Source organism: Sorex fumeus, unplaced genomic scaffold (genome assembly GCF_029834395.1).
Source record: "Sorex fumeus unplaced genomic scaffold, SorFum_2.1 ptg000098l, whole genome shotgun sequence".
Lineage (NCBI taxonomy): Eukaryota > Metazoa > Chordata > Mammalia > Eulipotyphla > Soricidae > Sorex > Sorex fumeus.
This window is the reverse complement of record NW_026606155.1, coordinates 85,407,631-85,420,081: the sequence shown is the minus strand read 5'-3', so window position 1 is coordinate 85,420,081 and position 12,451 is coordinate 85,407,631. Positions and strand designations below refer to the sequence as shown.

Sequence of the window (12,451 nt, the reverse complement as noted above, 5' to 3'; positions counted from 1 at the left end):
TTTTTCTTTTTTTGAAAACTTTATGGTTTAAAAAATAATGGCCCTTCAGCCAGTTTCAGTTGCCATTTATTTTTCATGTTTTGGGTAGCATCCAGCAGTATTCTGGAAGCTACTCAGCTCTATTCTGGGATTACTCCTGGCAGTGCTCATGAGATGTAGCCATTGCCAGGGATCACTGCTTGCAAGGCCCCTGGCAAGTACTCAACCCATTGAGCTATCCGGCCCTGTCCTGTTTCTGTTTTTTAATTTTGACAAAAATACTTATAACATATAATGTACTATTTTGTTTTAGTTATTTTGTATGTATTGAACCCAGGGCCTCATACATGCAAAGCAAATAGTCTACAACGGAACCATTTGCCCAGCCCTTAAAATGTACTATTTTATTTAGTTTGATTGGCAGGTTGGGGTGTCTGGGAGCACACCCAGTGGTGCACCAGGGATCATATGTGGTGCCAAAGATTCTAATAAATGTTGCAGCCACTGATGCATGCTGGACAAGCACCTTATCCTCTTTACCATCTCTTCAGCACCTAAAACATGCTATTTTATTGTGAATAAGTTCAAAGCAAAAGGGATATTACAGAGAATCCAACATTTAATCTTGCATGTGGGTGACTCTGGTTTAATTGTGGCTTCTCTGAGTATCCCCAGTGGTGATCCCTGAGCACAGGGCCAGAAGTAAGCTCTGAGTACTGCTCAGTGCCTCCCCCAATTCCCAGAATAACACAGCAAAATACAAAGTAAATAATTCAGCAGACCTCAGTATATTTGCAGTCTACAGTGATATAACTAGAATCATACAATCTTTGGCCTTTAAGTCTAGCTTCTATGACTCTGTGTGGTATATTCAGTGGGTTATTCATATAGTGGCATATATCAGCATACTTTAGTTTTATGACTGAATTATCTCATTTTCTGGATGTACTACATTCGTTTTTCTATTCATCTGCTAAATAGTTGGATTATTTTTTACCATTGGACAGTCTGTCTCTATATTGTATTGTTTCGAGCATTCATATGTAATATTTTATTTGAAGAGTTTGGGGAGTATATATCTGGTAGTGTGACTCATTTAATGCGGAATCTGCTACCTACTTTGTCTTCAGTCTGTAAGTCAAGATTGATTTTCACATTTTTTAATTGTTGAGAAAAATATGGAGTACATAGTAGAGTACATCACACTCTTGGGATTTATTTGTAACTGCATTCTCATTATGGCAATAGATATGAGTAGTTGTGAAGTATCCTTTAGCCACAGAGCTGAAAAATAGGTATTAACTGGCCATTTACAGAAAGGTTTTATATCCCTAGGACATATTCATTGTATTTTATTACTCTTTTAAGTTGCCATAAATATAGTCACTTTCCTACAGAATAGTTAACTATTGACTCAACTATGTTTATGGTATGTTTTAAATGATATTTAGCTCTCTGATGTTAATACCTGTAAGTTTATTTCAGTTGTAGGTGTCTGGGTAGCATTGTAGTTCAAATAATCTATCTGATTTCTTCCTTATGAAATGTTATTTACATTTTTTCTTTCATATAGGCACTTTTTCTTTCAGAAATTGACAATTCTCTAATATTTGTTTTTGTAGTTTTCTTTTTCTTAAATACTTTAAAATTTTTTTGTTAATTTTGCATTTGTGTTCCAGCCTATGATCAGTTTTTATAAATGTCACCTGTGTATTTGATAACATCAGATGTTTTACAATTGTTTCTCAACTACTCCCCAGTTTATATATGTTGATTAATTCACATGTGTTAACTTATAGTTCTTTTATATCTTTACTGACTTTTGTGTGTGCCTCTTATTACTGAAAGAGTTATGTTAAAATTTAACACAATTATCAGTTTGTGCATTTCTCTTTTCTTCTCAGTCCATTTTTACTTAGGACATTTTAAACTGTGAAATACTGTAGTACAGGGGCTGGAGCCATAGTATAGCAGGTAGAGCGTGCTTTGCATGCATTCCACTCAGGGTCAGTCCCAGGCATCCCATACAGTCCCCCAAACATTGCCAGGAGTAACTCTCACCAGATATGACCCAAAAGCCAGAAATCGAAATGTAACACAGGTTTATCATTTTATTCTTGCTGCATTGAACCTTTCTTCTTTGTGACTTCCTCTCATAAGACTTAAACTTAATGGACTTTAAACTCCGTTTTTCTCTGATATTAAAAGGACTGTCTTAGTTTTGCATGCTTCTTCCTTTTGACCATTCTGTATCCTTAAATTTGAGATTTTTTTTTTTGCTTTTTTTATGTTTGTGCTTGCTTTTAATGTAACTCTTGAGATTAAATCTGCAGACTTTCTGCTTCATTTCTAGTTCTTTTACCTGTTTGATTTTCTGTTTTTTTCTTTTTTTTTTTGTATCCTTTTGGATGATTTGATTGTATTTGTCTTAGCAAACCCTCTTAGCTTGCAAATTATATATTTATTAATAGACTCCCAAGAGACAACATATATCCTTAACTTGAAAAAAATTTTTTAATTTAATTTGGCCAAAGTGATAGTACAATGGATTGGGCACTTGTCTTGCAAAGGAGCCAACCTGGGTTCAAATCCCCAGTATCCTGTATGTTTCCCTGAGCCCCTCCAGGAATGATACTTGAGTGTAGAGCCAGGAGTAATACCTGAGCTGAGCACTGCCCAGTGTGACCCCAAAACAAACATACCCCCTCCCCCCCACACACACAGTTGTTTTTTTTTTTTTAAATATAAGAACTATTTAATCAATTTAGTAGTGACAGTTCCTGGAAATCGCACTCTTCGTTCTTGGGTGGGAGATGGGATCTCTCAAAGCTTGCTCACCCATCCCTGGTTTCCTAAGCAGTGACTCGTCTAACTGAGTAGAATACTTGGTCTTGTGTTGCTGGGGCATTCAGGCACCCAGCATTGTACAGGACCAGTGCTTGGGGTTGATCCAAGTTCTTGCGTTGGTGAGGTGTGCACTCCTGATTCAGCTATCTCTCCAGCACAGATTGCACTCGTTCCTTGTGGCACTTGAGCACATTCTGGTTGTAGTGTTCATCAGGTGGTTCTGGCTCTCAAACATGTGCTCACCTAGGGTTGTGTGTCCTCTGTGTGATGTTTGCGAATCTTTAAGTAGAATCTAGGCATTGCACTTACTTCATTGTGGTACTCCCCACATCTGACTGTGTGGTGTGAGTAGAGATCCCTTCGGCACCAAGGATCACAAACAGCAGAATTGCCAGGTTAGTACTGCGTGCATTCACTTTCACTGGAGATGGAATTTATACCCTTATGCTTGCAATACAGATACTCAAAGCCACCGTACTATCCCCCCAAACCCTTTGGCTTACTTTCTTTTCTGGATCTTAGCTTTATATTTCTTCACTGCCTTAATAGCTCCCTGACGCCATCAAACAGATGTTTTATTTTGTTTTTTCTTTGGCCACACCTGGAGGTGCTTGGGGACCATATGGAACCAGGGATTGAACCTGGGTTTGGTGGCCATGTGCAAGGCGAGTGTTCTGCCTGCCGTACTATCTTTCCAGACCACCTTTTATATATTTTAATTTGATCAATAGGAGTACTGGTCTAGCACCCAGTTTAACAATGATAGAACTCCTTTTTGTTGTTGTTTCATTAGTTTCGGTTTGGGGGACAAGACCTCTTGGTGCTTAGAGAATACTCCTAGCTCAGTGTTTGGAGTTTGCTCCCAGTGTAGCCCAGAGGAACAAACGGTGCTTGCTTGGGATTGAACTTGGGACTCCCGCATGCAAAGCATTCACTTAGTCCTTTGAGCTCTTGCCCTGGTGCCCGAGAAACTCCTCTCTGTTCTCTTAGGTTCTTTTAAGTTAATATCAAGTATTGTATTTGTGGTGATGCTTTTTAAATTATCAGTAGGAAATAATCTGATCCTTTTCCCCAGGTGCTACCATATTGGGGAAATCCTCATGACAGGAAAGTAATCAGAAGATTTTGGAGTCAGGTAAGTTTCAGCTTTACATACACACATAAACATGAATGTAAACTTACACAGTCATTATTTCTCCAGCTGATCTGAATTATTTGAATAATGTGTATATAAGCCTTTTATCTATCTCTGGACACTAGGCAAATGTATTTTGCTTCTTTTACAGCGCTTTTTTGGTTACAAGCAATAACCTAGGTTTTTTAAATCAGGGATTGTTTCTTTTTTTTTCAATATTGGGGCTGGAGAGATAGTACAGCAGTAAGTCACTTGCCTTGTACCTAGCCATCTCGGGTTCAATCCTTGGCACTTCGTATGGTCCCCAAGCACTGCCAGGAATTATTTCCTGAATGCAGAACCAGGAGTAAGCTTTTAGCATCACCAGGTGTGGCTGAAAAACAACGTAAAAAGACTCATGTTTTTTATTTTGGTTTTTTGATGGTGCCATGGATTGAGCCTAGGGCCTCACACATGCAAGTCCTCTGTCACTGAGCCACATCCCCTGCCTACAGAAGACTGGTTTTTTACTGTGGCTGTGTTTTTGGAACTACTTTGAGACCTTTACGTGATTTTCTTCTGCTTTGAGAAGCACATCTTTAGGTCTTTTCTCAAACTGCTTAGCCTTAAAAATGTAACCTATTTCTCTTATTTTACTATTAATTACTGTGTATTTCTCTTTACCTTTCTCTTTTACATTTCCAGAAAACCCTCTACACTCAGGATGCCCCCTTCCACGTGGTCATCACTAGTTATCAGCTGGTCGTGCAAGATGTAAAGTACTTCCAGCGGGTCAAGTGGCAGTACATGGTATTGGATGAGGCTCAGGCACTCAAGAGTAGCTCCAGGTAACATGTATAGTAGGAACTAAATTCCACAGACTGAGTAAATACATATGTGTGCATTAACATATGAGATATACATGCATGCTTGGATCAGAGGGGTTTCGAAAGAACATGGCATGATGTAGTTTCTGCATAAAGTAAGTATCTGACTAGTAGACATTTTTAAAAAAACAAAGCCAGTATTCTTCTGTATTCGGCATTTATGATAGTTTAAGTTCTTTGGGGAAGATTTCCATGGGGAAAGGGGTCCCTGCCCTTTTTATTTTATTTTGTTAAGAGTTATTTTACATAGGTCTAAGTAAGAAGGTAGAACATTGCGTTATAGGGCTGGAGTAATAGTACATTCGAAAGGCCTTTGTCTTGCACTTAACTGATTCACACATGATCCTTGAGTGGTGATCCCTGAGCACCTGAGATAAAAAAAAACAACAACATTGCTTTGTATGGGTTATCTCTTCTGTTTTATGCTGATAGTCCTAATCTTTGGATAATTATTAGACCCCCACCCACTAGTTATTTTTTTAATTGTTTTTAATATTCTGTTACCATCCCTGTTGCCACATATGATTTTCCAAGCACCACCAGGAGTGACCCTGAGCACAGAAACATGACCAATGCTGGGAATTGCCCAAACCCCTTCTAATGCCTATCCCACCCCCACAAAAAATCAAATATGTTTCAGGTCCCAAACTAAATAGTAATGAATGGTTAGCTATAAAGTTTCTCAGTGCTAAACTCTTTTTATTGGCTCTTAAATGGGTACCTTGGATTTTGGTAGGAGCCCATGTTCACTGACAGAATGGCTTTTTAGGCTGTGGGGAGGGTGGGTAACCCTAGGCCACCCCCGGTGTGTCTTGGGGTCTCTTAGTTCTGTGCTCAGAAGTGACCTCTGAGTGTTCAGGGGACCGTTGTGGTGCCAGGAATTCAAATTGGGATCAACCATATGTAAATCAAATGCCTTCACCCCTGTATTATATCTCATTATTTCATATTATACTCTTCTTTGTGTGAGGGTAGTGGTGCACATCCCACAGTGCTTGTGTGCCACTCCCATCCTGGTTCTCTGGAGTCATTCCTGGCAGTGCTGAGGGAGCCATGCAGTCCCAAAGACTGAACCTGGGTATCCCTGCTATGAGGCATGCGCTGCAGTCCAGTGAGCTGTCTTTCTCATCCCATATTGCACTCTTGAAATAGGACATGCCTGTGCCCTGGAATTTTAAATTAGACTCACTTTGCATTTTCTTCTTATCAGATCCTTCCTCTTCATTGGTACCTTAAAATTAACACTGGACGCACATAATGATTTTAAAGCATCCTTTTATAGCTAGGTAGTTTATAATTAAATGTTTTTAAATAAAACTGACTAAAGATAGTGGATCTTATCAAGCCAGTAAGAACCGTACTCTGTTTATTTGAAACTATTTTTTCTAAGCCTTAATACCATGTTTTTTCAGTATAAAGGATTCACTTCCTTTGGAATTTCCTGTTCTCTGCTTTGTTAACATATTTCAGTTGTGTACAAGGTAGAGTACACTGATTATGAGTATTATCTTTGGATTTTTCTTTTGGGGGGGCACACACCTAGCAATGCTTAGGGTCTACTCCTGGCTTTGTGCTCAAGGGTCACTCACTTGTTTGGGGAACCAGACTGGTACTTGGGAAGCAACTGGGGTCAGCTGCGTACAAGGTGAGCGCCTGTACTCTTTTTTCCTGCCTCAATTTTTGGGGGAAAGTATTTTTTTGCAAATAAGTATCTTGGGTTAAAGTAAAGATTTAGGGACCAAAGAGACAGGAAAGAAGATAAGGCACTTGCCTTACATGGAGTTGACACTGTTCAATCCCTGGCACCCAGTGTGGTCCCCCAAGACCTGCCAAGGTTGACCCCTGAGTACAGAGCCAGGCGTAAGTCCTGGGCACTGCTGGGTTCAGCCCTCCAGAAAAGATTTACTGCTAATTTGTGTATGTGTCTGTCTGTCTGTCTGTCTGTCTGTCTGTGTGTGATTAATTTTATTATACAGTGTTCGTTGGAAGATCCTCTTGCAGTTCCAATGTCGGAATCGTCTTTTGCTAACTGGGACCCCTATTCAGAACACCATGGCAGAGGTAGGCAACAGGCACAGCATTATTTTTATGACCTTTAAACAATGATTTTAGCACAGCTGAGAATTTGAGAAGGGAGAGGCATATCCAGCAGTGATCATGGCTACTTCCAGCTATACCTAGGGATTTATTCCTTGTGGTACTTGGGATGAAACTTGGGCATTTGCAAGTGCCTAGCCCATGGACTATCTCTTGGCCCACAAGTGAATACTTTACCCATGCCGACCTGGAATCTTCCTGTTGTATTCAGATATTAGTTCCCACATGTGAGAAGAATTTGGCTGTAGTTTGCCCCAGATGGTTTTTATTGTTGGGCATCATTCCTATTTTCTTATTCTCTGTCACATATAAAAGTATTTATTTGTATTTATTGTAGTAGTGCATTAGAAATGCTATCTATCTTTGGAAGAGATGGGAGGAACTAAAATTCTTTAGGAAAGAAAATTGAATATATAAAGTAGAGGCAGGAGGTGGGGGAGTAGGGGCAGGAGGGAAACTGGGGACATTGGTGGTGGGCACTGTACACTGGTGAAGAGAGGTGTTGAAACGTTATATTATTGAAAGTCAATCACGAACAACTTTATAAGTGTGTATCTCACTGATTTGATTTTTAAAAATCTTATAGATCTTTTCTTTCACTAAAAATATTAAAAATAGAGGAAAATAATATATAATAATAAAATATTTAATATAATAGAAGTAGGTAGTAGTTTTTACTTCATGCCATAGACACTGTGTCAACTTTCTAGCAATGTAATGTGAAAAGAAACATAATCAACTCATAAATGAATAGATGTGACTCTGTTCAACTCATTATTTGTTCTAAAGATAACAAACCTAACTTGGCCCTATGCACTGTCAGTTGCACACCCTTGACATAAAAATATTAGAAACAAGTTATATTGCCTTGAATTGTTTTCAGTGGTGAAATAAATTTGTTTGGAAATATATCTAAATATATATCTCACGGCATAATCTAATCTGTAGTTTCTAACTTTTAGTTTGAAATTAATTGACAAACAGGTTGATAAGGCATGTGTTTGCACACATTCTGCTTCACATACTGACACGCACCTTGACAGACAACATACATTCACTAACTTTCACTCTCTTTGAACCTTTGTATCTCTGCATACTGTCATTTTATTGCTCTATTGATCATTTCACTCTTTCTTTATTTCCAGCTCTGGGCTCTGCTACACTTCATTATGCCAACATTATTTGATTCACATGAGGAATTTAATGAATGGTTTTCCAAGGACATTGAGAGCCATGCAGAAAACAAATCCGCCATTGATGAGAGTGAGTACTTTTGTGAACTTTCTTTCTATCTATATTGATAATCATTCATATTATATTTTTTTCTTGCACATGAATTTTTCTTTTGCCATACCTGGGAGGGTCATGAAGAAGAAAGATTGTTTTTATTTTTGCCAGATAATCATGTTCTTTGTTTATATATAGAAGTCAAAAATGTGGTTGCTTTGGTAGCAAATACTAAAATTGGAGTTATAATACAGGGATTTATGGGTTTGCCTTGTGTAGGATTGACCCTGGCACTAGTCCCTGCACAAGAATAAAATAGAAATTTGTGAAGCATTCCATAATTTTGAAATCACATAGTATCATAAACCAATGACAAATGACTAGAATTTGAATTTAAATAATGAGTTAGAAAACTAATTCATGTGGTAATGATAGTCTTATTATTAAAGACAAAAGAGGCAGAGTTCATGAACTTATTTTGGTTTGTAGTGTCTTCTTATTAGAAGCATCATTTTTGTTTTTTCCTTTAGAATTATGTTCTGTGAACATTTTTAAACTTGTTTACCAATTTTTTTTATCTGTTGAATATTTTAGGAGAATTACACAATATTTATTACATAAGATACATTATGAGATCTGTGAGCCAGAGAGATAGATAGTACAGGGGTTCCATGAAGTTGATCCTAATTCAATAATCAGCATACATGTCGTCTCCCTAAGCATTACCAGGAGTGATCTCTGAGTACTGTCAGGTGTGGTCCTATGAAACAAAACATCTTTTAGGGTTTTTTTGTTGTTGTTAAATCATTTTCTACACTACATGATGCTAATTTGCTGGTAGACTTTGAAAACCTCTTACTTTGAGGAATGCTGATTTTTGTTTTTGGTGTATGGAGGGCCTTTTTGGATCACACCCAGTGATGCTCAGGGATTACTCCTGGCTCTGCTCTCAGGAATTACACTTGGCAGTGCCTTGGGACCATATGGGATGCCAGGGATCAAACCCAGGTCAGCCGTGTGCAGGGCAAACGCCCTGCCCACTGTACTGTTGCTCTGGCCCCAATGTTGGGATTTTTAAATTCCTCACATTGGACCTATTTGAGAACTCTGTTAATGTCCAGTTGATGTTATGATGATGCTACAGAGAATTCAGATTCTTTGATTTCCTCTTTGGGGGAAAGGATTGTGTTTTTCTGTCAGAATCTTTTAGACAAAAGGTGTTAAAAATTTTATTAGATTATTGTGCTATTTCTTTGGTTTGTATTAAATCCATGTAAAGTACTGTTTATGGGGGTCTCCTGGTATTTCAGATCAGCTCTCTCGTTTACACATGATTTTAAAGCCTTTTATGCTGAGGAGAATCAAGAAAGATGTGGAGAATGAATTGTCCGACAAGGTAAGGAAGAGAATACTTCATGAGTTCATAGAATCTTAAAGAGTCATCAATTCAGGGTTCCAGAGTGAAAAAAAGTTCCTTTATAAATGTTTGGTACAGTATTAGTTTGAATAAAAGGCCTTTAAGTTTGATTGGATTAAAGAAGATTTAAAATGAGTTAAACAATGCAGGAAATGTTTTTGTCTTTACCTATTTGTTTTATTATGGAGAATTTGAAATATTATAAAAGGAGAAAAAAATATAATGAACCACTTGTGAACACTGCAGCTCTAATATTAATCAACTTATGCCCTATCCTTCTGGATTATTGTCAAGCAAATCTCTGCTGTTTTTTTCATTTATAAGTATTTTCAATGTAATTTTAATTGGGATTTTTTCCCCCCTAAAATATCATTCCTAATTAAAAAAAGACATTTAGATGCAAGAGAAATGCTACAGGGATTTAAGGAGTTTGCCTTATGCAGGGTTGATCTCTTGCACTGCCAACAGTCCTTTAAGTATTGCCAGAAGTGATCCCTGAGCGCTTCCAGATGTGCCCCCAAATAAAATCATCCCACCTTCCCCCCAAAAATGACATTAGCCCATTTTAGGATCATAGACCCATTTATTGTTGTTTTGTTTGGGGGCCACAACCATATACTCAGGGGTTACTCCTAGTTCTGTATTCACAAATTCCTCCTGGCAGTGCTCGGGGAACCATATGGGATGCCAGAATTGAACTCAGGTCAGCTGCACGTAAGGCTAGTATGCTAACCACTGTACTATCACTTGAGCCACTAAACTGGACTGATTTAAAATAAAGAGCAGTGTTACACATACTCACTTAATAGGAAGTGCTTTATTGAAGGAAAAATGAGTCTATGTCCAGATGTGGCTCCATGGCTCAGGTGGCTAGAGCACATACCTTACAATAGGTGAGGCCCTGAGTTCAATTCAGGGCACCCTGCCCTGGTTGTTGGCGAGCATCACGTGCAGTGCACCCTGTAACAGCAGCTAAAATTAAAACTTGTATAATTCTTTTTTAATAACAGCCCCAAACAGGACCTTATAGGCTTAAAAAAAGCAGTAACAGGACAGTTTATTGTACCTCAGTGATAGAGCATATGCTTTGCATATGTGATGATATGGGTTCAGTCCCTGACTCTATTAAAAATGAACCCTTAAAAACTTCAGCATTCTCATTTCGGGTATTTAGTTGTCAATAAAGATAATGAGAGGAAGTAGTGGGATTCCTACCTAGTAACCTAATATATATGTAGTATAGATTTCTTTAATATTTCTTATCTATTTCTGAATAACCTATTTATTGAGCCCTTGCCTCCCAGCCATTGGTATATAAAGTTGTACCATCCATGTTCCGTTTAGATTTGTAAGGGAAATGAATACATAAGTAACTGTAATGTTATGTCATTAGATATACAACAGTTATTTGTGTGAAATATAATGGAAACATTGATGAGGGAGTCAGTCTGTTACAGTAAGCATACAAGAGATGATAGGAGATAGATTTGAAATGATGAGTTGGTTATTATTAGAAAAATATGGTAGGGAGGGGATTGCTAGGTATCAGCTAAAGTCCAGCAAATATTCAGCGTGTTTGCCAAACTTTTTTTTTTAATGTGGTACCAGGAACCAAAGCCAGGTAAAGGCATGCACTTTATCAATAAGCCACATACCTAGCCAGGCAAGTATTTAGATTAGATCTTAGTTTGCTGTGGAATAAAGGACAGTATGACAGTGAAGAAACAGGGATAATTGGGTTAATATAGTCTATGAGAATTTTTTGTTGGTTTTGTTTGGGGGCTACATCTGATGGTGGTCAGGGGCTGTTCTGATTCTGTGCTCAGGAGTGACCCTAGGCAATGCTCAGGGAATTACATATGGTGCCAGGGATTTGAACCATGCTTGGCGACATACCAGGCAAGTGCCTTACCTCCTGTTCTATCTCTGTCCCCTGTGTGAGATTTTTACTATACGTATTAATGTACTTTGAAGACTTTCCAAGAGTTAAATTACCACTGTTGAAGAATTTGTAAGATTGATATTTCAGAACAGGAGAATCTGAAGGCAGGGAAACTCCAAATAATGGTGGCTCAGGTAATGATATTTTGACTATCAAATGGCAGAATAAAAGTTGGTTAGATGTAAATTTTCAGATTGAGTTGAGAGACCTAGGAAATAATATAACACGGAATGAGATATGAAAGAAAAATATTAACTTCTTTGAAGTTACTCTTTGGGCAACTAATTGACTGATGATGCTATTATTAGTAAATCATGGGAAGAATCCCCCAACGTCCATATGTCACGTAGGCAGTTGCTGTAGTGTCGCTCTTTTAAGTTGAAAATATGAGGCTAGGGATGTTTGGGAATATAGTATTGGAAGTCACTACCATAGTTGGTACTTAGTGCTATCAAGTGAAAGAGTTTGCCCAGGGAAAGCATGTAGAAAGAGTAACAGGTGATATGAGGGCCGAGGAGAAAACGCCCTTTTGAATAATTGGTCACATCACTGGTATAAAGAAATAATTGAGTTTCTAGACATACATATATTTTTTTTCCATCATAATATGACTTGCCTGTGTCTCAACTTTATGTTGACGCTGAATTTTCTCACAAACTTTTCCCCCAAAAAATGTTCTTATTGATTTTTAGATTGAGATTCTGATGTATTGCCAACTGACCAGCCGACAGAAGCTGCTGTATCAGGCACTGAAGAATAAAATTTCCATTGAGGATTTATTGCAGTCTTCTATGGGCTCTACCCAGCAAGCACAGACCACCACCAGCAGCCTCATGAATCTGGTCATGCAGTTTAGGAAGGTGAGAGCTTAGGTTAGCTGCTTTGGAGCTGTCCCAGTTGGTCCATTTGAAGAAAAGCACTTAATGTTATGTCACACAAAA

The 12,451-nt window shown here is 38.1% G+C and overlaps 1 protein-coding gene across 2 annotated transcripts in view; it reads left to right on the top strand.

The window, feature by feature from the left end:
* Positions 1 to 12,451, top strand: part of INO80 (INO80 complex ATPase subunit) — a 113,372-nt gene that overhangs the window by 44,251 nt on the left and 56,670 nt on the right. For both annotated transcript variants that reach the window (XM_056133677.1, XM_056133675.1), the window contains exons 15-20: positions 3,902 to 3,961; positions 4,646 to 4,788; positions 6,804 to 6,888; positions 8,070 to 8,187; positions 9,462 to 9,547; positions 12,203 to 12,370. In XM_056133677.1, coding sequence (XP_055989652.1) covers positions 3,902 to 3,961; positions 4,646 to 4,788; positions 6,804 to 6,888; positions 8,070 to 8,187; positions 9,462 to 9,547; positions 12,203 to 12,370 — 660 coding nt within the window. The remainder of the gene's footprint in view (positions 1 to 3,901; positions 3,962 to 4,645; positions 4,789 to 6,803; positions 6,889 to 8,069; positions 8,188 to 9,461; positions 9,548 to 12,202; positions 12,371 to 12,451) is intronic.